Consider the following 23,841-nt stretch of genomic DNA (forward strand, 5'->3'; position numbering starts at 1 on the left):
ATGTAAATTAACCCTAATAATTCAGTCATATTAATTGTACAGTAGTTCTCTATTTTGCTAATGTAAATGTTTTTAACTCTTTAAAATTATGATTTCAACAAAACAGTGAATCGTATTTGACCGCTTCTGTGATATGGGTTGTTCAAATAAATTATCTTGAATAATCAAATATGCACCCTCTAAAGTCTGGCACATGTAGGCCTATTAAAAGAGTCCTGGCAAGCAAGTCCTGCTAAAACTACACACTCTTAAACGTATAGCTTACTATGAAGTAGGTGACGACAATTATAAACCAACTTAAACATGTGAACATTCATTACAGTTTATTGAAGTCAAACCAGGCAAGTCTGAAAACGTTTAAATCTGTGGAATGTCGCTTAAAGTACTCTCAGAATAAATTATGAATTCTGAAGAAATACATCTCAAAAGTTGGTCAAATAAAATACAAGAAAAGAAATGTACAAAATGTTTCTACGTTCACAAACATTCAGAAGCAATATTACAGCATTCTTATGACACTACGATATGACAATTGAGATTTTTTCCCCAGCTATGTACAATTGATCAAGCATCATTCCCTTACACAATGCAATGACATAGGCTACATAACATAGCCGAAGAAGCCTCTATTCACGACTATATCGTTAAAAAACTTGGAGAGGACATACATTCTACCCAAGCCGTGTCATTTAGGATAAGTTTTAAGTTGGAGTGTGTAGTCCGATTCAATGTGCATGGTGAAAATTTTACGTAAACACACTAATACCCAAACTCTGTAACTCAGTAGCAAGAATTAGTAAACAGTCTATTGAAAAGGAATGTGAAATCGGTACAAAAAATCAAATCGTGTCAGTCTGTAGGACACCAACTTGAGTTAATTTTAAGCAACACAAAGAACATGCTTGGATAGCACAAAATGATTATGACACCTTCAAATACACAAAAAAATGTACACAAAGTACAGTGCACTGACACCAAACACTGGAATCAATGGAGGTAATACACTTTTAACATCTGATGCGGCAAAATAGATATAGCGACAAATCAAATACAGGCAAACCAGTGATAAAGCCACGGCATAAACAAATGGCACTGATTAAAATGAATTTTCCATGATCGCCAAATCCTGTACTGAGGTTTCAAAGCCATTCGTTTATTTTTTGTCATTGGCAATTTCTAGTGATCACAATGAAACAAGGCCAAAAAACTAAGTTAAACCAGACGAGAAGTCTCGCCTTGATATTTTCATTACAAATATAAGGGCAGATATTGATACTTCAGGAGTAAAAGTGCCTATGGTCTCTAAAGAAAATAACAACCTATATAAAAATAAATGCAAACTATAAAAATTACAATGAGAGAAACAGAATAAGAATACAAGCAAGCCAAAACCTGAATTGCCTCCATATTACCAAACAGAAAAAGTTTACACAAAGTATTTTCACAAACATATAAATCTCAGTTTGGCAGTCCAATCTTTAGAATTCCTTAAATTTGTCGTCCACTAAAAAAAACTCTGTCTTGAGACAAAGAACAATAAATACAGAAAAGAAAAGGCAAAATGGAACCGAATCAAGTAAACCAAAAGCACCTTCCCTCCTTTCCATAAAGTGACAAACTGGTGGTGCCATCACATATAATACTTGCACTGTGATCTATAAAAACATACATATGACTCCAATGGGTCTAGACGCCGTCGAAATTGATTCTTCCACCCGAGCAAACTGTGGCACAGCAATACTATCACAGTAACAAAGTACTTTACAGTTCAAACTGACATGTTAACACTCAGGCGTGGTGAAAGTTCTTCCAAGATCAAAGCTATCGAGTAGATTCACATCAAGTAGGTCACAGAGAGGATAATGCTGCTACACACTGCCATCCCTACGTCTCGCCACGTGATGACAGCTGTTCACTTTTAGCATAGTAGCGTATGTCATTACAACCAAACCGTAATACAAGAAAGATGCTAAACATCGAGCCAAAAAACCAAAGTGTGCCGATAAGGTACAGATACCTTCAAAATGAGTCTCTATTGTACAGCAATATATCCTATGCGTGAATACACGATAATGGGTGAATACATTGAAAACTTTACGGGAAATAAAACGACAGTTTGAATATATTTACACCTGCATGTTGTGAAACACAAATGTAAACGTGAATCTAAAAAAAACACATTTCAAGATTGTACTCAAAGTCTCACAACTAGCGCTGCTCTGAAACGTATGAATTCCTTGTAATTGCTTTTAAACACTGGCACCTGTTCAATACTCACACTGGTAAATATTTTGCTTTAAGAGACACGTGGCAGTGTTGGAATACATGTGGACTGCTGTTTAACACTACACCATCGAACATTGCCGTTTGGACTGATCTTCTAGAACTCATTACTTTGAATTACGGTGTCTCTTATACATGATGGCGATACAGTACGGGCCAAGCAATAATGTAATTCTGCTGACAAAAAGGGCACGTATACAACAATCCCATAAGTGATATCAAATTGACTAATACAGATGAAGAATACTGTACATTGTGAATGGATGTAAACACCGACATAAATATATTAATGATTATATCTTACAAATCACAAACTCACTGGAATGGGGCGGCAGTTTGACAAACCTTACTTGCAGTCTTTCGAATGTAACCGCGACTAACTCGGACGTAGTGAAATCCTACCAGGGAGCGGCGACTGGTGTCACCCGAAACGCATTACAACAGTCTTTGCTATTTACATGAGGTACATAAATAAAGTTCTTGGTTTAAAGTGTTTCTAGAGTGTTTCGGTACCGTTGGAAACGGAGTTTCACCGCTGGAAACGGAGTTTCGCCGTCGTTAAAGAGGAAAAAATGGAGCTGAAAAAGTGTCGAATAACTGTGAAATTTGTTTAGAAAACCAGATGTGAATCGCTAACGTTATTACAGAAGCATTTTCTGACGTGAGGCTGTAAATCGTGATATGTTAAAAAGAAATACCAGCTGCTGTATATTTGGAATGAACAACAAACGCCAAAGTTCACTTGGTGTAACCAGCTAGCCAAGTTTGGCCACTCTACGGTTCACTGTTGTTGAAGTTTTATGTTCTTTGTTGTGATTTTCTTGTAGCCCTCGTCCTTCTCAGTGCTTTGGCTCAGTCACTCTTGCTACACCCCCTCCACCTCTTCATCCCCGTCCTCTCCTGGTTCCTCTGTGAGTTCGAGCGGTTCGTTCTTTATAGTGAACTGGCTGAGGTTTGCCGTGGGCCCTAAGGGTCTCTGGGGGTCGTGGTTCGAGCAGCAGGGTCGGTTGTCTATGGCAGACACTGATAGCTGTCCTCTCTCATGATCTCGGCAGAACGAAGTGGGGCAGAAGTGGCAGAAGGAGGACGTGGCACGCTGGCACACGCTGCACTGGTGCCAGGGGCATTCCCACCGTCCTGAGAAGCATAACATTGACGAAATTGTTACAAAACATAAATTACGACGAAGAGATTTTTACAAGTTTCACGAGTCGCCGCATTCTTTCCATTTTTCACATTGCTGTTGTGTGACTTTGTCATTCCTGAGGTTTGTTTCTATTGAAAGTCAACAGTCAATCGACTGGAATTGTCACAAAACCTGCAGAACTGCTGTACACATGAAAAACTGGAGTTGCCTTTATTCTTTTCTCAAGCTGTATATAAAAATACATACAAAATAAAATATAGATTTAAATAATTTAAAAACTGAATCTGGATGCGTTCAGCGGACGCACATGGAAACTACTTTGCTAAGCTAATTCAATGCTAATGTACGTGTGCATGTGCATTCTTACAAACCATGCAGTCACTATTAATGACAAATTTTACTTCACATGCACTGCGAGTTAAATGTTACCTGATAAAAGTAGAAAATGTAACCGAACTGCTGTTCGCAAAAGCATAACTACAAAACTCATCTGCGCCGGAGTGCACGTACCAGATGGAGGTTTAGTCAGGTTGAGGCAAAGGAGATGATAGGCCTTCGGGCAGTCCTTTCTGTCACACATAACCAGCTCTCCTCCCTCTCCACAGCAGTAGCAGAAATACTCGTGGGTCTGTTTGCTCTCCGTCTTCAGTTTACGCTTCTTAGGTTTGAGTTTAGCATTGCGCACCTTCTCTTCCCTCTCCATCACCACTGCACTCTGCAGGAAGATGAATGAGGTCATTATAACACAATAACAACAGGAGAAAACCAAAAACATGAGCTTTATTTATTACTAGGCTCTTTGGTTCTCTTTATTGCAGTTTAAGTACACCTTAGCTATCGGCGTTTCTAGTGAATTGTCAATGGTGTTAAAGGAAATCGTGTGTGGACACTCCATGAGTTACTGTCTAATTCAACTAAGCATTACCTTGGGCTTGACTCCTAGAAAACCGCTACAGTTTTCAGCCCCGCAGTGGCACGACGTCCTTCCGTTACCCAGACAGTCCAAGTTATAATTGAAGGTCAGCTCCGTGTCTGTGAAAACAGCAGTCCTTTATGATTATTCCAAAGACATTTTTAATAATATATTTTTGTTTTTATTTTTTTTGAATGCAGGTGTTTTTACCTTCATTATGATTATATCCAGTTTATTTTTTATAAAATGAATACAAGTTGTTTCCAAAGAGAATTATTAGTCATGATTAATAATCAATATCTCAATAATGGCCAAAATAAACGTGATTATGATTTGTGATATCCTTATTCACAGATAACAAGCTCTCAGAAATCACTTTGACAGGTTTTTTTGACAAATTAAATATATCTTTTAACAACACATGACATAATATTTACAAATGATTAAACCAAATTGCCTGTTCTTGACATTTGAACATGGTTTCTTACCTTGAAAACCGAAACTAAACAGCTTTTCCATGCAGAAGGTACCGTCCGCATTTGATGAAAATGAGTTTAAATATTTCAAATTCACTTTTCAAGTCTAGTTTTTTCTCATGGTGAAAGTAGCCTTGTATTAAGCAGGAAAATGTACATGCCGCCAGCTGTTATTGCAGAATAAGCCCCTTCAGTGTGATACCTCACCGTTGGAGCTAATTTCTGCGATAACAACCTGCTGCCTGTACATTATCCCTTACAATGTAGAGATTTAGCGCCATCTAACGGTTAGACAGCGAATTGCAACCAATGACTCCCTTCACCCCTCACTTTTGAAGCACTACAGCAGCTTTCACAGGACAATGTCGTCTCGTTTTCGCTTCTTTGAAAGTGAAGAGATAACTTATTTACATAACCCACTTTATATAGAAATTTGTCCGTTTAGGGCTACTATAGAAACAACATTGTGAATTCCATGTAAGGTGACCCGTGGTGTATGTAGATAGGAATAGCTCGTTCTAAGGTAATAAAAACATAACGCTTCATTATGTAACGTCTTAATACACCTCTGAAGACATAGTTATGTATATTAGATTTCATTTCTGGCAATAGGGCCTCCAAAAAATGACACATTGGACCTTTATTAGTTGTTCTTACCAGCAGCAATATCACATGATGTGAAAAGCCCTATTCGCACGTCCCCATTCACAGTCCACTTCTGAGTTTCACAGTTCGGACTGCAGCTGTGGTTCATAAAGCGTGACAGGTTTCCTTTGGGTCCAGCATCTATCACACGGTCCTGACAAACAAAGGAAGTGGAAGTTTAATACAGTGGAGAGGGTGCATGCTACAATGTTCCAAAAGCGAAGACGAAATGTACCTTAGTGAGAGTCAGCATGTAAAAGTTAGTCACGTGGTTTTCATTGGAATGTCTTATTCGTTGCTTGCATTCCTCCGAGTCGATCAGCTCGCCGACGTACTCCATGACAAAATCACCCTTCCCATAAATAAAGACCCAAGATCAGTAAAAAGAAACGTACAAATTCTGACAAATTCATTCAGAGGCATGATAATAACACACTTGATATTAATTTAATAATAAACTGAGATGCGAACGATGAAAAAAAAAGAAGGGGGAACAGAACTACAATATTTAAGAAGAGTTCCCACTCAGATTCTTTTATTCTCACCTTCTTCAGGTCCTGTTTGGTCTTCAGGCCCCACCCTCGGCCGCTGGTCTTGATGACCTCACTATCAGGATACAGACGTTTGGAGAAGCACTGGTTTTGGCAGCGGTCCCCAGCGGGACAGACCTGCGGGTGACACTCGTACTGCAGCATGCGGTTCAGACATTGCGAGTCCTGACTGCATGGCCGCTCGTCTGTGGGTTTACAGTTGCAGCGGGGGATCTCGGAAAGATCGGCGACGTGCACCTGCACCTTGCCAACAGGCTTATTGGACTGAGATAAGAAACATAAAACAGTGTCACACAAAGCAGATGGAGTTTGACTTTTTATGCAGTTGCACGGAGGGAAAATGCATTTTAAGATATTCAATAAGAGCGGGAAAATGCTCTTGATACCTTGATAAGCTTGTATGGTGGGGGTCGGCGAGAGTTGCGTTCCTGTTCCAGGGCCTCCTTGGTTTCCCGCTGTGCTTTAAGTTCCTGGAACCTTTTGGCTGCCTCTTCGAGAGCTTCACATTCACAAAAACATTTTGTGTCAATATAACCCAAAATTCTTAGTATTAAGTATTTTATTTCAACATAATTGTCACTTTTAACAGGAAATGGCAACACCCCTAAACAAACAAACATAAAAGGGTTGTATACATTACCAATATAAATGAGAATAAAATTGGTTTATAACCTTTCTTGAAAGTCTTGTTGATGCCAACTTGCCCCTCTGCGAAGTTCTTATCGCTCTCAACGTATGGGAAAACTCTGCCCTGGTTAATCCAATAATAGTCGTGGGATCCGAAGAAAAAGACCGGGAAGTCGCCAATATCATGCTTCAGACTTTGGATGTTTGAGGGAACCAAGCGAGGGTTGCAAATCTCAGCAGGCCACCACCTACACAAGGGTTTTAACACATCCGTATCACATCTATACTTCATTCATTCGGTTTTAAGATGAACAAAAGAACCAATATTATTTTTGGAAAACGTACCTAAAATGTTGAAGAATATACATTTTGTTACAAATATTGTATCCTTTTGTCACATTAGATTTTGAATTTACAACCTTTAGTAAATGCAAGATATCCACGAATAAGAAAAGATCTTATAATTTCCTCAGTTGGAGGAGATTTGCATACTATGCAGACGGTTGGCCAGACGTACCTGTAGTTGCCCAGTTTGACCCAGACTATCTGCTTATAGTGGGGCTTTTTGCCTGATCTGCATTCCCCACACAGCCACGTCCCCTCTGGCATCTCCATGTTCAAACACTCGGGGTGGAACGAGGCGGGGCAGGCCTCGCAACACAACAATCGTCCTCCTTTTTGACAAGCACACACACGCACACACACATAAACACGCATTCGGATAGACAAGGGCCCACTGGATTACCACATGCTTGTCCATTCCCAGTGAAGGCGATATTCGCCAAACCTCGTCCATGAGCATGTCGGAGTCGGAAATTGTAATATTTGTTATTTGAAAATTCTCATATATGAATTTAGATTCCATACTCTGATTTGAAGTTCAGCATGCTTAAGGACACGGTTTGATGAGTAACACCTTTCGGCATAACGTTAATATGTGCGCTTTGGTGCCATGTGATTTAAGCAGCCAATAGTGAATGATCGGAAAGGGGCATTATGGGAAACATGCAGTGATGCACACCGACTGATTATCCGCGTTGACGCCACCTGCAGACACACAAAAGCGACTATTTTGGATGGTGTCCCTTAAAACCCTTGGTCCGAAAGACACAAGACAACCATCCAAAATATGTTTTAGAAGCTGGAACTTTGCTCAAGCAAACACAGAAATGTAAGAGCAAGTCATTGGGAAACAAGCCGAAGAATTATTGCTAAGCCAAAGTGTGTTACGGACTCAGAATAACAGGATCCGTGGCATATAACCTTGATGAATGCCGGATCCATAATACCAATCCTACCAGTGTAAAAGATGAGATTTATGTATTATTGTGTATTTGCCATCACCAAAATGTGCATTACCTGTGTTATGTGTTAATGTGTTAACCCGAATTAACCCCAAATGCTACGGACGGTCCTTAATGTGAGTCCTGCTAATGTGAGTTATTTGAAGCCAACTACTTGCATTAAAAGCAGCACGATAGCGTAAAATTCCGAGCTGAATGAGCAACATAAAGCACTCAAATCAAAGTTGCAATAGGACAGCTGTGATGCATACAGATGACAAACTACATAAACCAAGAAAACGTGGTTTTACCTTTCCCAATATTCTTTTTGGTAGCTGACGAAGAAGAAGGAATCATAGGTAATTTCATCAACTCAGCACGATTTGACTCAGTCAGAAGGTAGTGCGACTTAAAGGTATATGAACTTAATACGGTGTCAGTATGGTCGTGCACTAAAAGCCCTACACGAGACAAACAGGAAAAGTCATGAGTAATGAAACTACCCATGATTCCAGAAAACACACATCAGGAAAAAAACGACACACGGTTTAATACTGTAAGTAGTCCTGGGAAGAGAACACACACACACACACAAATGAAAGGAGGGATACTTCAGTGTTGGAGTGGGAGCTTTCAGAGAAAAGATAGTAGTCGAAAAGACATCCAATTTTCTCGCCAGATGTTAATGACAAAGATTGACAAACAAAGTGACTCAAAACTGCTCCCATACCAACAAAGATTACCCGTATTAAAACAGTCAATTAAGAGGGTTACAGAATTTACAAACGTATCACCAATTGGTTTCTGGAGATGTGCAATGATCCTGAGTGCATTTACATAAGGGCTGTCAAATGATTAATCGCTATATATCGCATACAGAAAAAAAGTTTGTGTTTACATAATAAATGTCTGTGTACTATGCATATTAATTTTGTATTTATAAACGCATACACATACACAGGAAATTTACATTAATTTATTTAGATTCATCAATAATTTAAATAATTTATAAATGTTTATATTTTTCTTAAATATATGCATGTATGTGTATGTTTTAGAAATACAAAATTAGCATGCACAGTACACAGATATATACTGTATAATGTCAACACAAACTTTTATTCTGAATGTGATTATTTGCGATTAATCGATTGGCAGTCCTAATAAATATAAATGTATACATACAAATATTTCCTAAATATATACATGCCTTTAAACATGTACACAGTGCACAGGCATATACAATTATGTAAACAAACTTTTATTCTGGATGCGATTAATCGCGATTAATTATTAAACGATCCTAAGCAAAAAACAGAAGGATAGTTTTTAATCTGTATTAAACACCTGACGATGCGTATAAAACAGGTTTATTGGTTTTGAAAAAAGTTTGTACATGAACTCGCATATTGTTGACTTTAAAATTGCTCATGTAAATGCACTCAGACAAAAAACTAGGGATGCACAACTCTGGTCATGGTTGTATCAGCCAATATTAATGTTTGATTTGTTTTTTGATTATATAAATGTGATAATTGGAATAGGGCTGCAACAATTACAAAATCTGGCTGACGATTAATTGTCTAACAAATAACTAGAATTGTTTGTTTCATGACATTAATAAATATAACAATTGTAAAAAAAATGTTATTCTGTTCTTTATGCGCTTCATATATTAAATGATGGTTGCAAATTGTGATCATTTCATCTAATCCTTTTTAAATTGCGACTTTAACACCGTTAAATATTTATATTATTTTATAAAATTATTATTATTTTTGGTCAAAAATTCTGCAAATAACAGAAATAATCACAACAACCTGACAATAAGAAAAAAAGTCCTAAAGGTGTGCTTGTGTTTATCTATTATCATGACAGCCCTAATTGTGGACATTATATGTTCTGACCATAACGTTGTTTTTTTCTGTGTAAGGTACTAGAAAGGTACCTGTACGCTCAAATAAAAGTTCAAATGAAATCAAAAGTTGAATTTAGTCCCTCCAAAGAAAAATTACAGACAATTCAATGTTATTCATTAGTAAGACACAAACATGAACTAATGTTTCACAGACACAGTACATCTGAAAGTAAAGGATTAGATGAAGACAGAAGGTCAAAGTTCACACTAAAGATAAGTATCCTATTGTTAGAGAGAACATTAGTGACACTGACCATACAGTAAAATACTATTTTGATCATATAAAGTGCTACAGCACTTGCATGTAGATTAAGACAAGACCTCACCATGCATTTACTATAATAAATGCACTAGGAGCCACATAAACCTATGAAACGATAACATGTACCAATTTGCGCAGAAATGCCTTAACTGTCAGGCTGAACGTACCTCGAGCACAGATGAAGCACCAGCCTACGTTAACAGGTGAGGAGAAGTGTCCATTCCTCCTTGAACTGGAGTGGTTGCTACATATGATGATGTGTGGTGTTATCAAGAGACTTCCGGCAGCCACACACCCGTCCCCTGTGTGATACGCTATCGGACACCGGATGCAGCGCATCATGCGACCTGCAGCCGAACACAGAATATGCATCTGTTGCTTCTCAGCAATAGCATCATGTACTTTTCAATGTTTTGATGTGATGTGCCGTTTACCTTTGCTGGCTTTGTGAAGGTCTCTGTCGAGACAGCACGTGGCGCAGCTGTGTTGCGGGCAGCGGAGGCCTCTCGTGTCGGTAGTGGTGCCAGGGTGCCTGCGGGCACAGGTGTCGTGGTAGAAGCGTCCACAGCCATTCACAGAGCAGCGTTTCAACTCGCCTTCCGACTCGTTGCAGGAGAAACAGATGTGGGACCCTTCACAGTGATGAAGACCAACAGGTTAAGTCTGTCACTATACAACATATTGTCACTATATATGACAAATGTTATATCAATTACCATGATTATTGTGTTAATACTGCAAATATGATAACGTTATTAATAATCAACGTTAGCATCTGGTTGACTGTTTAACAGAGTAGGTAGCAGATTTTGCACCCATTGAACATTTTGCCTCAAGAGTCACGATGGTTACAAACGTTCACCACCTCCCTATAATTGTATTTTGAGTAATTTGATGTTCATTAGACAAAAAAAAAAGAACATGCAACCTCAATTTACGATGGACTGATAGTTTTATTTTTATTATTTTAATAGATAATCATATTGATTTGATCACCAAGATCCAATATTAAAACAGCCCTGGCATCATGAAGAATATATGCCATTGGTGTGAATATTTTTGCAGAAAATATAATTGGAAACAACATTTTCTATACAAATTAGATTTTATTATTCATTTTGACTTATTATGCCCATTTGGTGAGCGAAGCCATGTTCATGGATCAAGATTTCAGAACAACAAATCTGTCTAAAGAAGTGCAATTTTATATATGATGCCTCCAGGTTGATAGGTATGGCATCTAAACCAAGCTTCCCAAGTCTAAACATGATACTACAAATTGTCAGGAATGTTGTTCCACCTCTGCAAAATCAGGTTCATGGTTTTGATCACATTCTCACCTGTCTTACACTCTGTACACATGAGATCTCCCTCTGTCCCGTTGTTGGATGCCAGACAGTCTGGATGAAAGAGTCTGTTACACTCTCCCTCACAGCTCACCAGTGAATCCCCAAATGTTTCACAGACCTAAAATATGACAGAAAATCTTAAAGTTTTCTGTGCATTTAACATGCATTAAGGTTTGTTTTAACTCGTTATTATGTTTATATTAGTTTTTAATAATCACATTTTCCGCAAGTTCACAACACAATGTAAAGATAACTTCAAATAAAACTTAACAAGAGAAAATCATGTTGTTTGTTCTCGCATTGGACGGAATTGAAATGATCAAGTGGTGTCAAGTAATAGATGGATAAATGACATTCCCTTTACTTCTCCGTGGTTAATCGTTTCGTTTTAAACGTCTCAAATATCACATTGTGCGACTTCAGGCTCACTAAAATCTGTCACAGCAAACAGCGCATTCCGCTTATTGCGTGCTGCCTTATCGGGCAACGGTGCGCTGAGTGTGGGAAAAAAACAGAAAGCAGAGCGCTCGCGCTGGGCATGCTGGAAAAAGCCCAGCTGCTGGTGTAACCGGTCGCACCGCTCCTGCTACGAGGTATGGGAGTGTCACGAGAAACTAGATCACGTTTATCAGACACTAGATAGCCTCTAGTGTCTGTCGCCAGAGAAGTGAGGTTTACCTGCACAGATCTCTCCTTGGCACTGGATTTTTTTTAAAAATGCCACTTGCGTTGGAAACGATTTAAAAACAAATAAATCTGCATGGTCGCAAGTGGTGATCTCTGCAAAGATATTACTCACAAATTCACCGTTTTAGTCACAGTCTGGCCCCCGTGGTCTTTGTTCAGTAACTTTGTGCAACGCCATTAATTCTATTAAAATGTTTGCACCTTTTGTCCAAATTTTTCTTGATGCAATTTAATAGATCAAAGTAAAACCAAAACATGTTTAATTCTCTAGGTTTGGAATGACTGGACTACATGACAGTACTCACATGGCAAACTGTGTCCTTTTTTGAAGAGCTTCCTCCCTGACGGGACAAGCTGGAGTCCACTGACTGGGCATCTGATCCATCAGCATCTACTGTAGCAGGACTGTCTGAACGCTTCCCGAATGCAGTCTGCATGAATTGAAAATGGATGCAAATCTTGATAAAAGAACTCATTAACCACTTTGGCTATGGACGTTTTGCTCAATCGACTCTGTAACCAATTACTGTTTCACAAAAGCAATACTTATTTGCATACTAACAGGTAACAGTATTTACAATGCTCAAGTAGGCAGCACGTTTTGGCAGGACTAAGGTACCATTACTGAATTCCTCGACAGTACACAGTGTTTGAAGTGCGGTCTGACCTGTGGATCATTGAGTCCTCTGGAATCTGAGTCAGAAGTGTCTCTGTACAAAGAACTGGCCATCTCCACATCTGTAGAGGCTCTGCTGCGTTTCTTTAACGGTTTACATGAATCTGAGATCTCACTGGCTCCTGCAGGATTGGAGGAGGGTCAGCATTCAGGTAATCCATAATCGATCATAACATATATGACGGGTTGCACCGACAAGGATTAGTTTTAAATCTAGATTAAATCAAGGTTTATTTAATAATTCTGTTGCACCAAACTGTAAACCTTGTTTAAAAATAGGCAGGTTTATATTTAAAGAATACATAACTAGGGAGTTTTAAGGTCCTACATGGAGTGTCCAACAACAAGTTTATGTACATACAGTGATGTGAAAAAGTACTTGGCCCCTTCCGTTTTTTTGCCTATTTTTCATGCTTAACGTGATCAAAAAATTGTATATTACTCAAAGAAAACTAAAGTAAATACAAAATGCTACATGATGGTATTATGTATTAAGGGAAATAACTATCCAAACATTTCTGACCCTATGTGAAAAAGACATATTACTGCCAGAACTGTTGAGTCAAGAAATCACTTAAGTCAAGAAATCACTTAAGTAGAACCTGTCTGACAGACTGAAGTGGTCTAAAAGATCTCAAATAGCAAAACATCATGCCACGATCTAAAAAAATTCAAGAACAAATGAGAAATAAAGTAATTGAAATGTATCAGTCTATAACGGGTTACAAAGCCATTTCTAAGGCTTTGGGACTCCAGACAACCACAGTGAGAGCCATTATCCACAAATGGAGAAAGCATGGAACAGTGCTAAACCGTCCCAGGAGTGGCTGGGCAACCAAAAATACTCCAAGAGCACAACAACGACTCGTCCAGGAGGACATATGAAAGATCCCAGAACAACATCTAAATACCTGCAGGCCTCTCTTGCTTCAGTTAAGGTCAGTGTTAACGACTCTACACTAAGAAAGAGACTGTGCAAAAATGGCATCCATGGGTGAGTTCCAAGGCGAAAACCACTGCTGACCAAAAAGAACACAAAGGCTCGTCTCACATTTACTAAAAAACATCTTACTGATCCCCAAACTTCTGGGCAAATATACTGTGGGCTGATGAGACAAAAGTTGAACTTTTTGGAAGGTATGCGTCCAGTTACATCTGGCACAAAACTAACACAGCATTTTATAAAAAGAACATCATAGCAACAGTCAAAACTGGTGGAGGTAGTGTGATGGTCTGGGGCTGCTTTGCAGCTTCAGGACCTGGACGACTTGCCATTATTGATGGAACCATGAATTCTGCGCTCTACCAGAAAATCCTTAATGAGTCCGGCCATCGGTTTGTGACCTCAAGCTTAAACGCAATTGGGTTATGCAGCAGGACAATGATCCAAAACACATCAGCAATTCCACCTCTGAATGGCTAAAAAAAAAAATCTAACTAAACGTCCTAGTCAAAGTCCAGACTTTAATCAATTGAAATGCTGTGGCATGACCTTAAAAAGGCTGTTCATGCTCGAAGATCCTCCAATGCGGCTGAATTAAAACAATTCCGCAAAGAAGAGTCGGCCACAGTTCCTCCACAGTTCCTATACCGATGTGAAAGACTTTCGCAAACAACTAGTTATGAGGTTTAGGGGGCAATTTCTTTTTCACATAGGGTCAGAAATGTTTGGATTGTTTTTTCTCTTAATAAATAAAACCATCATTTAAAAACTGCATTTTCTACTTACTCTGGTTTTCTTTGTGTAATATTAACATTCATTCGATGATCTGGATCACTTATGCAAAAAACAAAAATCAGGAAAGGTGGCAAAAACTTTTTCACACCACTGTAGAAGGTGTAAAAGCACCGTAATTTCGTAATAATAGGCAGTTATACCTTAATTCTTTGATGACTTTCAAATCATCTGTCTCATCCCCTCCATTCCAATAGCCTAGTCTGATGTGATTGGTCAGATGGTCTAGTCTGCACTGAATGGTATACCGCGAATGAGGGTCACAAACTACAGTTTTTGGGGGAGAAGAGTGAAGTTTTGTGGGCAGTCCTAGCAAAACGTTGGCTATGTGTAGTGACGTAAATCCACAGCGGTTCAGACTAGGGACGACTCGTTTGCATGATTCAGAGTTGACTCCCTTTTTAACCGTGTTGTTCATTCACCTTAGGATTTACTATAATATATAATAAAAATAAAACATATATCTATATTAAAATGTACGGGAAAATGATCAAAAACAGATAAGTGTGATGTCATGCTTCAATTATGTGTTTATTGTAAATAAAAATGGAAATAAATAAAACACCTCAGCACGAGAGAGGGCACGCCGTTTTGATGGGAGGTCGGCAGTGAAGTGTCAAGTTCATGATGCCCTGCTTTCTTATCCAATTCAGGCAAGCACAACGTCTGATTCAACGGAAAAGACTGACATCCTGATAAGAGTATTTAAGCAAGACCAGGGACACCGGTTTTGTGAGCGCCCTGCATAAATTGAGGTCCGGTCCATCCCGCCTACCGGTCGTTTTTCCCCCCCACTTGTGATTCCCGTACTGCGCTCTTTTCTCTTATGTCTGCTCCAGTCGCGAGCTGCAGGATAATGATGCGGCTCAACTACCATATTTGTACCCTGTCACATCCCTCAAGACTTGTTCAATGTGTTTTTGAATGATCAGACTGATCAACAAATTATCCAGAGAAAGGTTTTAAATAGCAAAATTACGTTTCTTTTACATGCACAAGCTGCTTATTTCCATTTTACATGACAGTGCAACACTGTTGCTGCTAACACCGGCGAGTCCAACATGGTGGACAAAATTAATCGCATGTGATGGTTTAAATACAGGTTAAAGTTTGAATCTACGATTTGTTAATCTCTGTTGAAAATTAAGTGGTGCGACGCGGTTTGAATTAAAATAAAACTAGGATCAAGAAACCCTAGATTAGCTCTAAACTCTATTTACTTTAATCCTTGTTGGTGGAAACCACCCAGAGAGAAGTAAATATTTAAGAGATACCATAACACACGCTATTTAAAGGGACAGTGCACCCAAAAATAAAAATTCTGATGTCATTTTCTCACTACCATAGAAGGACAAATTGGTAGTCAAAAGTGCCTCACAACTGTTTGCTTTGATACATTCTTCAAAATATCTTCATTTGTGTTCAACCGAACAAAGACCTTTTAAAAGTAATTTTGCCTACTATGGTAGTCAATGGTGGTCAAGAACTTTTTGGTTATAAGCATTCTTCCGAATATCTTTCATCAGAGCATAGAAATTGATACAGATTTGGAACAATCCAAGGATAAGTAAACGAAGACAGAATTTGTATTTTTAGGTGAACTGATCCTTCAAAGTAAAAAAATTGAAATGACTCAAATAAAAGATTGATCCTTCACGGCAAAGTGTTAAGCACCTTTCTGTGACCCTGTTTTGAAATCCATTTGAGGTGCGGTTTCCATCTGCAGCAAAACACACAAACACACGAAAAGGAAAGTTAGGTCATCTGAATATCAGTTTCTTTAATTACTACACCATGGTCTGTTTGAATACTTGATTCTGGTTGGCTGGAAGGTGTGCAATAAAACCATAGACTGTATAAAATATGGACCTAGTGTCCGTAGGTTTGTGAAGATAAAAAAGGAAGCCTAAAGTAGGATGAGGTGCTAGTCGCCATCGCATCATCACACGTCACTCCCGGATAATCGAAAATGGGCAAAAATACGGGACGTGGTTATAGGTGTGGCGCCTGGTTAGCTGAAACCACTTGTCACTCTATTGGCCACGCAGAATTTTAAGGCTTAATGTAAGTTAAAAGGGTTTAATTTTATTTCAAAGGAACTTACAAAAATAACCTGTTTGATCTAGAATTATACTTTAAACATAAATAACAGCTGTAAATTGACCATGGTATAAGCGGGATAATCCACAGCTGGCCGTGCCTTAAAGAATTTTAATACACTTTGCGGAGGCAACCACCATCCACGAACCTCGTGTATTAAAACCATTAACGCACGTATAGCTGTCCACCTTTACGTGATCCCAATGACACATTCAAAAGAATCACAACTTGTACATTTTTTAATGATCCAATATAAAATATAGGCATGAATCATTATGAATGACTCCTAGGCAGACACCCCTGGTTTTGTTCTGTACCTGTTCTTTCTTCACTTTCTTTTTTGGCACAGGTTCCACACTTTTCTCCGACTCAGAGCGGCTCCGCACGGATCTGCGCTGCTGTTTTCTCTCTAGAGGCTCTGTTTTTCAGAACAAAACACACCCTTTAGATACACACAGACTTTAAATCACAGTGACATCATACTGCTAATAACCAATTCAACATCTCATTTTGCAAAGCCATAGAAAGTTTTCCCATGAGCTTGTATATCTCATCTGTGTGGTCGCACCTGAGGATTGCTCTGTCGGCGATGCATGCTCTGCACTCTCCTGGTCACTCCAGCATGCGGGAGACGCGGCCCGTTCTTCTTCACTGGAACATGTCTCTGGTTCGGCTTTATCGCTGGAGCCCTGTAACACATTGAAAGATGAAGCAAACGTCTCTATTAACTGGGGTCAAATTAATTTGGTTTCTGGTGAAAATCACAGAAAATTCTGTGAGAATAAATGCAAGGTACCTCAGGTGAGCGAACCTCCTCGCAAGGCCTCTCCTCACTCTCCACCTTCTTAGGAATTTCCAACTTATCCTTCTGGAGCTGCCAGTCGCATTTGATGATCTCAACGTTGAGTTTCTTCATGGTTATGGAGAGCGGGAGGAGCTTTCGGGCCGCAGCAGTCCTCCAGGGTGTCCTGACCGGAGGTGGGGAGGGTTCCTGGGGGTCTGGTTCTGGAGGACTGCTGGGTTGCTGTTTGTGGTCCATATCGTCATCATCATCATCATCATCATCATCTCCTTGATTGGGAGACGATGGTTCCTCAAGGCTGTTGATGCTGCACTGCCTCCGCGGCTGCTGTCGGCGTGGGACGGTCTCTTCTTTTCCTTTGCTGCCGGCTCTGGAGCGTCTCTGCTTCCGTTCGGGACGGGGTTTTCCGGTAGGCCTAGGTGAGGTCACAGTGTCTGCAGCACCGGGTTCCTTGTCGATGTAGATGAAGGTGTAGTTCTCGTTGCGTTCTTCTCGAGTCATCAACAGGGCGGCTTCCGCGTGTCCCATGCCCACTTCCCACTGAGCGCGCTCCTTTTGAGACTGAGGCTTCAGGAGCTACAGTTTCAAAAACACACAGAATAAACACAATGGGTATTTCACAGTAAATCTTGGTATCCAAGATGTTACGGATGATTTGAAAAAATACTTGCATCAACAAATTTCCTTTTTAGGCATTTAAAACAATATCTGAAATGTTATAAAGCATTCATTTAAAAAAAAAATTACTTTCTCAGAACTCCAAAATTACAGCATTACCTTCACAGTCCAAAAAATGTCAATACCATAGGACGTTTTGCTAAAAAGCCATGATGCCTAAGCAAGTTTTTATTCAACATGTATTACAGATTAATGAAGTGTATTTAAATAGGAAATAATAAATGTAGCTAGAGTAAAAAGCCATACTTAAAGATCTGTGTGTGTGTGTGTGTGAATAGTCCTTTAAAAATATTATCGAGGATGAGAACACAAGAAAACATTTTTTTCACTTTTTTCACCCCATTTCTTTATTTTAATTCCAAATATTTTAATATCCTGCCAATTGAGAACATCCAATTCTTTTTTCAGAATATTTTCATGTTTTACTGTCTCAAATACAACATGTCATGCACTCAGACATAGCAAGATGCGTTACGGTAATGAGATTTTCAGTAGAAAATGCAATCAGAAACAAATGTGTTAAATATCTTTTATATTTATTTTAGTGGTGGGCCGTTAACGGCGTTATCGCGCGATAAAAGAAATGTCGCCGTTAATCTATTCTTAAAGTTGGGTTGTGAGCTGGGTCTATACTACGCAAGCTATGATGACTTTCACCTTGATATTTTAGCGCGGATGTATACCAGCTTAACTGCACTGTACGGGGCGAGAACGAGATTTTTCAACTCGCGTGATTCGCGTGATTCGCGGAAGCAGAAGCCGCCTCCTCATCTCATAACCAGGGCTTCATTCGCGCGATTCGCGCAGCAAGTAGGTCTATTGGCTCTTTGCATTAACACATAATTCACTCGCGCTTGACACGCCATTCGCGTTTGGTCTGAACACAACATAACGTTACTGTGAAATTACCGCATCAGACGTGACGTGCTAACATGGATGCAGCTATGAAGCCGCCGGGTTTGCTTCAGGGAATATAATTTTTAAGAACCTTCCCAATAGAAACATCGACAAGACTAAGGTTGTTTGCACCTTGTGCAATGCGGAATTGGTTTAAAAAAAAAAACACTTTCTCTGAACAGGTAGTGGTCTAGCTTTAGTTGAAACCAGTAAAATGTATTGAGATCTAATGTATTATGGCTCCTGTATGACATATCGCTTGTTGCTCCCTCACTCTTTGTAAGTCGCTTTGGATAAAAGCGTCTGCTAAATGACTAAATGTAAATGTACTGTAGGAGCTCTTCCAGTCTCAAGTACCACCTAAACACAAATCATCCCTTAGCTAATGCTGAAGTAAACACAAGTTCATCTTATTGAACATAATTAAATTTTCATCACCAATTATCATAGTAGAACAGCTTTCTCAAGCAATTTGAGATGCATTTTGGAAACAGGAGATGAGCCCCCGGTCTAATGCCCACCTGGCTTGAGACACCCCTTCTCAAAGACTTACTTTTAGTCATTATTTGGGTAGCACACATATTCTGAATGCCTTCGGCAGAATTCAAATGAGCCATTTTAATCTAGATTAATCTAGATTAATTCCAAGATTAATCTAGATTAAAAAAATTAATCTATGCCCACCACTAATTTATTTATATTTGTTTTGAAAGTATGACCCACGTCCAAAGGCCCACAGAAAGATTGTCAAATTTGTACAAACGTTACAAATACCTTTTGCTTCTCAGTTGGGTTAGTTGTTTTCCGTAGAGTTTCTGCTTGCAACTCCTCAAACTGGCTTTCACCCTGGTACACCCTGGTTCTTCTCTCATTGACCCAGGCCCTTTCAGGAACACTCCCAAAAAACTGCACATGGTATTCCCTAAGACCTACAAGGAAGCATGTAAACAACACATTAGTAAATCAGACATAATATGTATTAATTAAGTTATCGTGAATATAGGGAAAGTCTGTTTATTTGAATGCAGTAGGTGGATTACCTCTTGTATTAATACGTGTGTGAACACTTGTTTGAGGGTCCGATGATACCATGCAAGGCCACCAAGGATAAGTTCCAACCTTGGCCCACACCAAGTCACCGATCTCATACATTTTACAAGAGCCAGTGCTTGTGATGACTGAAGGAAAGTGCTTTTCGACCTAAATAAGACACAAATCACACATTTTGGCAGATGTTACCCATCACTTCCAAAAAATCTTGAAGACTTTTCCAAGTCTCCCAAAATGGAAATGAGCATAACTGTGACAAGAAAACCAAATGCAACTCACTCTCTGTTCCTTGGGTTCTGCTTTGGGGTTAATGAGGGCTGAAGAAGTTTGTTCTTCTCCGGCTGAGATATGACCTTCACTGTGCTCTGCAGAGCTTTGGACCATCCCTGATCTTTCCTCCGCACCTTTGCACAGCGGCAGGCCCTCCTGTTCCGGAAAACCACCGTGTCTGCTGCTTCTCTTTTTCCTCTTCTCCTTCTTCTGCTCATGTCTTCTGCTCGAAGCCTCGCCGGCCTGAACCTCTTGAAGCAGGTCACCGCATAGCGAGGACTCGAAGAGCTCCCTGCCGTTCTGATACGTCTTAATGATCTTTATCTTGATCTCAGGGGAGCTTGTCTTTTTGGGAGTGGTGGTGGCTTGTGCGATGGGGTTGGAAACTGTGCTGTCTTGAGGCAACAGGATGGGTGGAGACGAGGGGAGGAGCAATGGCGGAGGGGGTGGTAAGACTTGAGGAATGAGGTGGGAGGCAGGAGGCGGGTGATGGTGGTGAGGTAACAGCGGCGGGTTATGTGGGTGGTGTTGCTGATGGTGGTGATGGTGTTGATGATGAGGTTGATGGTGATGATGGGGATGCGGTGGAGGCGAGATGTGCGTCTGAGGCTTCTCCTGGACCATCGGCTGTCTCAATACCGTACCCTCGCCGAGCAGCAAACCGTGGTCCCCGTAGTTTCGTATGGCACCGTAACCGTTAGCAGAGCCATTGGGGAACTGAGAGTACAAGGCGAATTTGGCCTGTTGTTCATAGGAACCTACACTCGCCGGGTAACCGTTTGTAATGACTGGGAGGTCTTCAGCAGGGTAAGAAAAGCCAGACTCCAACGGAGACTCAAAGTTTTGCTGCCCACCGTCATCTCCTGGGTCACTGATGGCTTCATAGACATCCTCCTGTCTGATGTTGGCTGAGTCAATAAGCTGAGGGGGTTGCTGAATTGTGTTTCCCATGATCCCTTGCATGAAAGAGAAGGAGAAATCCATTGTTCTGCTCCAGCATCCTTAAGTTTCCCTTTTTTTTACAGGGCCTGCTGAAATATTAAGGAGACAGAATTTGTTTATATGGGCACATAATAGACACACAGGTGTACCTTGTTTTTACACAGTCCAGTGAAAAGCAACTCCATACACACTTTTGAATAATCTCATTCATAAAAATTGATGCATTGGGTCAATCGAGGTCAATGTTATGCATTTATATGCTGTGACTGTATTCGATGCTTTTGACACAAATCTAATTTATTTTTCCAGAGATAAACATAACGTTTGTTATATAAAACTTGATAAACTAGTTTACAAAGTTTTTCACATTCTTGATCCCTATGAGGGAACTCCACACAAATTGTACACCCAAGTGTCACTCTTGATATAAAAAAGCAGATTTATTTCCAAATTCAGCAATGTATATTACATTTCCAGTCTCTCAAAAGTCTACATTTGTCAAGACTGAATGCATTAATTCAATACTCATGTAGTCAAAATAAACAAAATTGCTATTTATAATAAAAATATAAAAAAAGATCAATCAAAACAAGGGGGTTAATTTAGTCCATTTTGGTATTCAGGTAATAACAAAATACTTCATAAAGGTACTTTTCAGTATGAAGTCCTAATCACATCATGCCACAGAATAATAAAGTATGTTTTTAAATAAACTAATCTCAAATATTGCTTCCTATAAAAGAATCACAAACCTGCAATGGCCAACAGCTGGCTAACATTAGCCTGCTAACATTTTCTTGATAACAAAACAATCCCGAATCACTCATGTTGTTTTGATTTACACGTGCAGATCGATTTAAATATTGTACGGGTCATGAACAACCAAAATCAGATCCTTGTGTACTTAAGATAGAGCTTGTTTTCTCAGCAACCTTGTAAAATGCAAAGCGGACCCGTGTGATGTCGCTACATAACATGAAAGGCGGCGTTAGCGGATGTGCTAACGTGCTTATACGGGGAACATTAACACATCAACTTTCAAGTTTATCATATGGGGAATTTATAAAACACCCGTTTTAATGCACATTTTTACGCTTCTTGGTCAAATGCGTCATGCGGAAAACCTTAAAACAGTGAAGAAGTGAATGCGAACATGCCAACATGGCTGCCAGTGCCCCTTTAAATCAAATTGGCCAGATAACATTCCCACCAGCGGCTATCTCGAGGAGAAAGTGTGCTGAAAACCATTGCATTTCGTTAAAAAACACAAACGCATGCAGCGGGTGTTGTTGTTTTTTAACGCAATAACATCAAGCATCGAAACAGCGGTAGAATAAAAGCGTCTGTACCTTCAGCGTGTTCCATTCTAAACAAATACACCAAATAAATTGGATTCCTGGTGCAGTTAACATAAACACAAGAACACACAAAGATCTGTGACTCCACGTTTCTTAGATCTGATCCGTTGTATGGGCAAAACGGGGCTAGATCAGTCGTATGTCGATACCCATGATAGGATGTGTGTCTGTGAAATCGGGAGAGGCCCCGTTTTTTTGCGGGATGCTCCTGCAGACCTCGGGAAATTGGGCTCCCATATATTTTATTATAGCTGTCTCCCCTCCCTCCCTCTAGCTGTAACAAAAGCCCCCTCTGCTTAAGGCCTGTGTCTCAGCGCCAAAATATAATCGCCCCCATTGGCTGTGCTGCATGATGTGAGGGGCATGTTGGGACGAGTAGTTTTTTTATCCGATTACATCAAAATAAACGAAACTTTGATAGGAAATTAACTGTGATTATCGAGTTTAAGATGTGACGTATATTACATAGTTGATGTTACATGCACTGTGATGTGAATCGTGTATAAAAATAGAAGTAAAATGCATGCAACGTTTTTGCAATGCATTCTTTCATTTATTATATTTATTTAATCATAATCGTTATATGTATCTTGGATCTTTTAATATTAATAAAAAAGACCAACGTAGCTAAATAGTATTGCTGTCTTAGATTAACCAGCATATTCAACAACATTACAATACTTAAATCATTTAATAATTAAATTAAATCAATATCACTTGTATTCCCCATTGTGTGTTTGTTTACATTTAGTGATACAACTGAGATGATGGGATTGAATAAAAAAGAAAGGACAACATCTAAAAATAGAAGAAAGATAGGTAAATCAATCAATCATCAATATAGGGAGGTTATGTCTTTAAAACGATTTACAAAAGAATTTAGTAGAAATAAAATGAATCATCTTTTAATATCAAGTGTGACGTGTTCTGTAGCCTACATGAAAATGGCGCCATCGTCTGCACAAACATATCATAACAACCATTTCAACACACCCCACAGAGCTCCGGTGCTGTTCCAGGCACGGTACATATATATGTTGCCATAGCAACTTGTCTCCACGACTGAACTGAGATCAGAAATCACATACGCAACGTGTTCTCTCGTCATCCCGGATGAGGTCATGGGAAGTGCCATTGTCCGCCCCGTTCCCGGATTGGCTAGTGTCGGCATTGCGCAACGCTTGTTTATTGG

The 23,841-nt window shown here is 39.5% G+C and overlaps 1 protein-coding gene across 7 annotated transcripts; it reads right to left on the bottom strand.

Moving 5' to 3' along the window:
* Positions 1-308: 308 nt before the first annotated feature.
* nsd3 (nuclear receptor binding SET domain protein 3) lies at positions 309-23,749 on the bottom strand. 7 transcript variants are annotated; one of them, XM_056736556.1, is made up of 23 exons: positions 23,643-23,749; positions 20,359-21,380; positions 20,070-20,229; positions 19,804-19,958; positions 17,449-18,030; positions 17,221-17,341; positions 16,970-17,070; positions 16,227-16,272; positions 12,809-12,939; positions 12,447-12,572; positions 11,446-11,572; positions 10,540-10,737; positions 10,273-10,452; positions 8,237-8,386; positions 7,160-7,316; positions 6,688-6,890; positions 6,402-6,514; positions 6,010-6,279; positions 5,700-5,816; positions 5,477-5,618; positions 4,356-4,462; positions 3,941-4,145; positions 309-3,420 (listed from the first exon to the last, which is right to left on the bottom strand). In XM_056736556.1, the coding sequence occupies exons 2-23, from the start codon at positions 21,331-21,333 to the stop codon at positions 3,149-3,151; spliced, it is 4,638 nt and encodes a 1,545-aa protein (XP_056592534.1). In that variant the 5' UTR covers positions 21,334-21,380; positions 23,643-23,749; the 3' UTR covers positions 309-3,148. The 7 variants fall into 7 exon arrangements, with proteins under 7 accessions (XP_056592534.1, XP_056592535.1, XP_056592533.1 ...); XM_056736557.1 differs by having other exon boundaries at positions 23,588-23,722; XM_056736555.1 differs by lacking the exon at positions 23,643-23,749 and adding an exon at positions 22,641-22,986 and having other exon boundaries at positions 20,359-21,377.
* Positions 23,750-23,841: the final 92 nt, after the last annotated feature.

This window comes from Triplophysa dalaica, chromosome 22, assembly GCF_015846415.1.
Source record: "Triplophysa dalaica isolate WHDGS20190420 chromosome 22, ASM1584641v1, whole genome shotgun sequence".
NCBI classification, from domain to species: Eukaryota; Metazoa; Chordata; class Actinopteri; order Cypriniformes; family Nemacheilidae; genus Triplophysa; species Triplophysa dalaica.

Excerpts from the sequence above, each read along its gene's own strand:
- nsd3 (XM_056736556.1), bottom strand. The coding sequence starts at position 21,333 with ATGGATTTCTCCTTCTCTTTCATGCAAGGGATCATGGGAAACACAATT. Across the intron at positions 16,273-16,969 it reads AGAAAGTGAAGAAAGAACAG|ATGGAAACCGCACCTCAAAT; the intron begins GTACAGAACAAA and ends GTTTTGCTGCAG. Across the intron at positions 6,280-6,401 it reads CACCATACAAGCTTATCAAG|TCCAATAAGCCTGTTGGCAA; the intron begins GTATCAAGAGCA and ends TTCTTATCTCAG.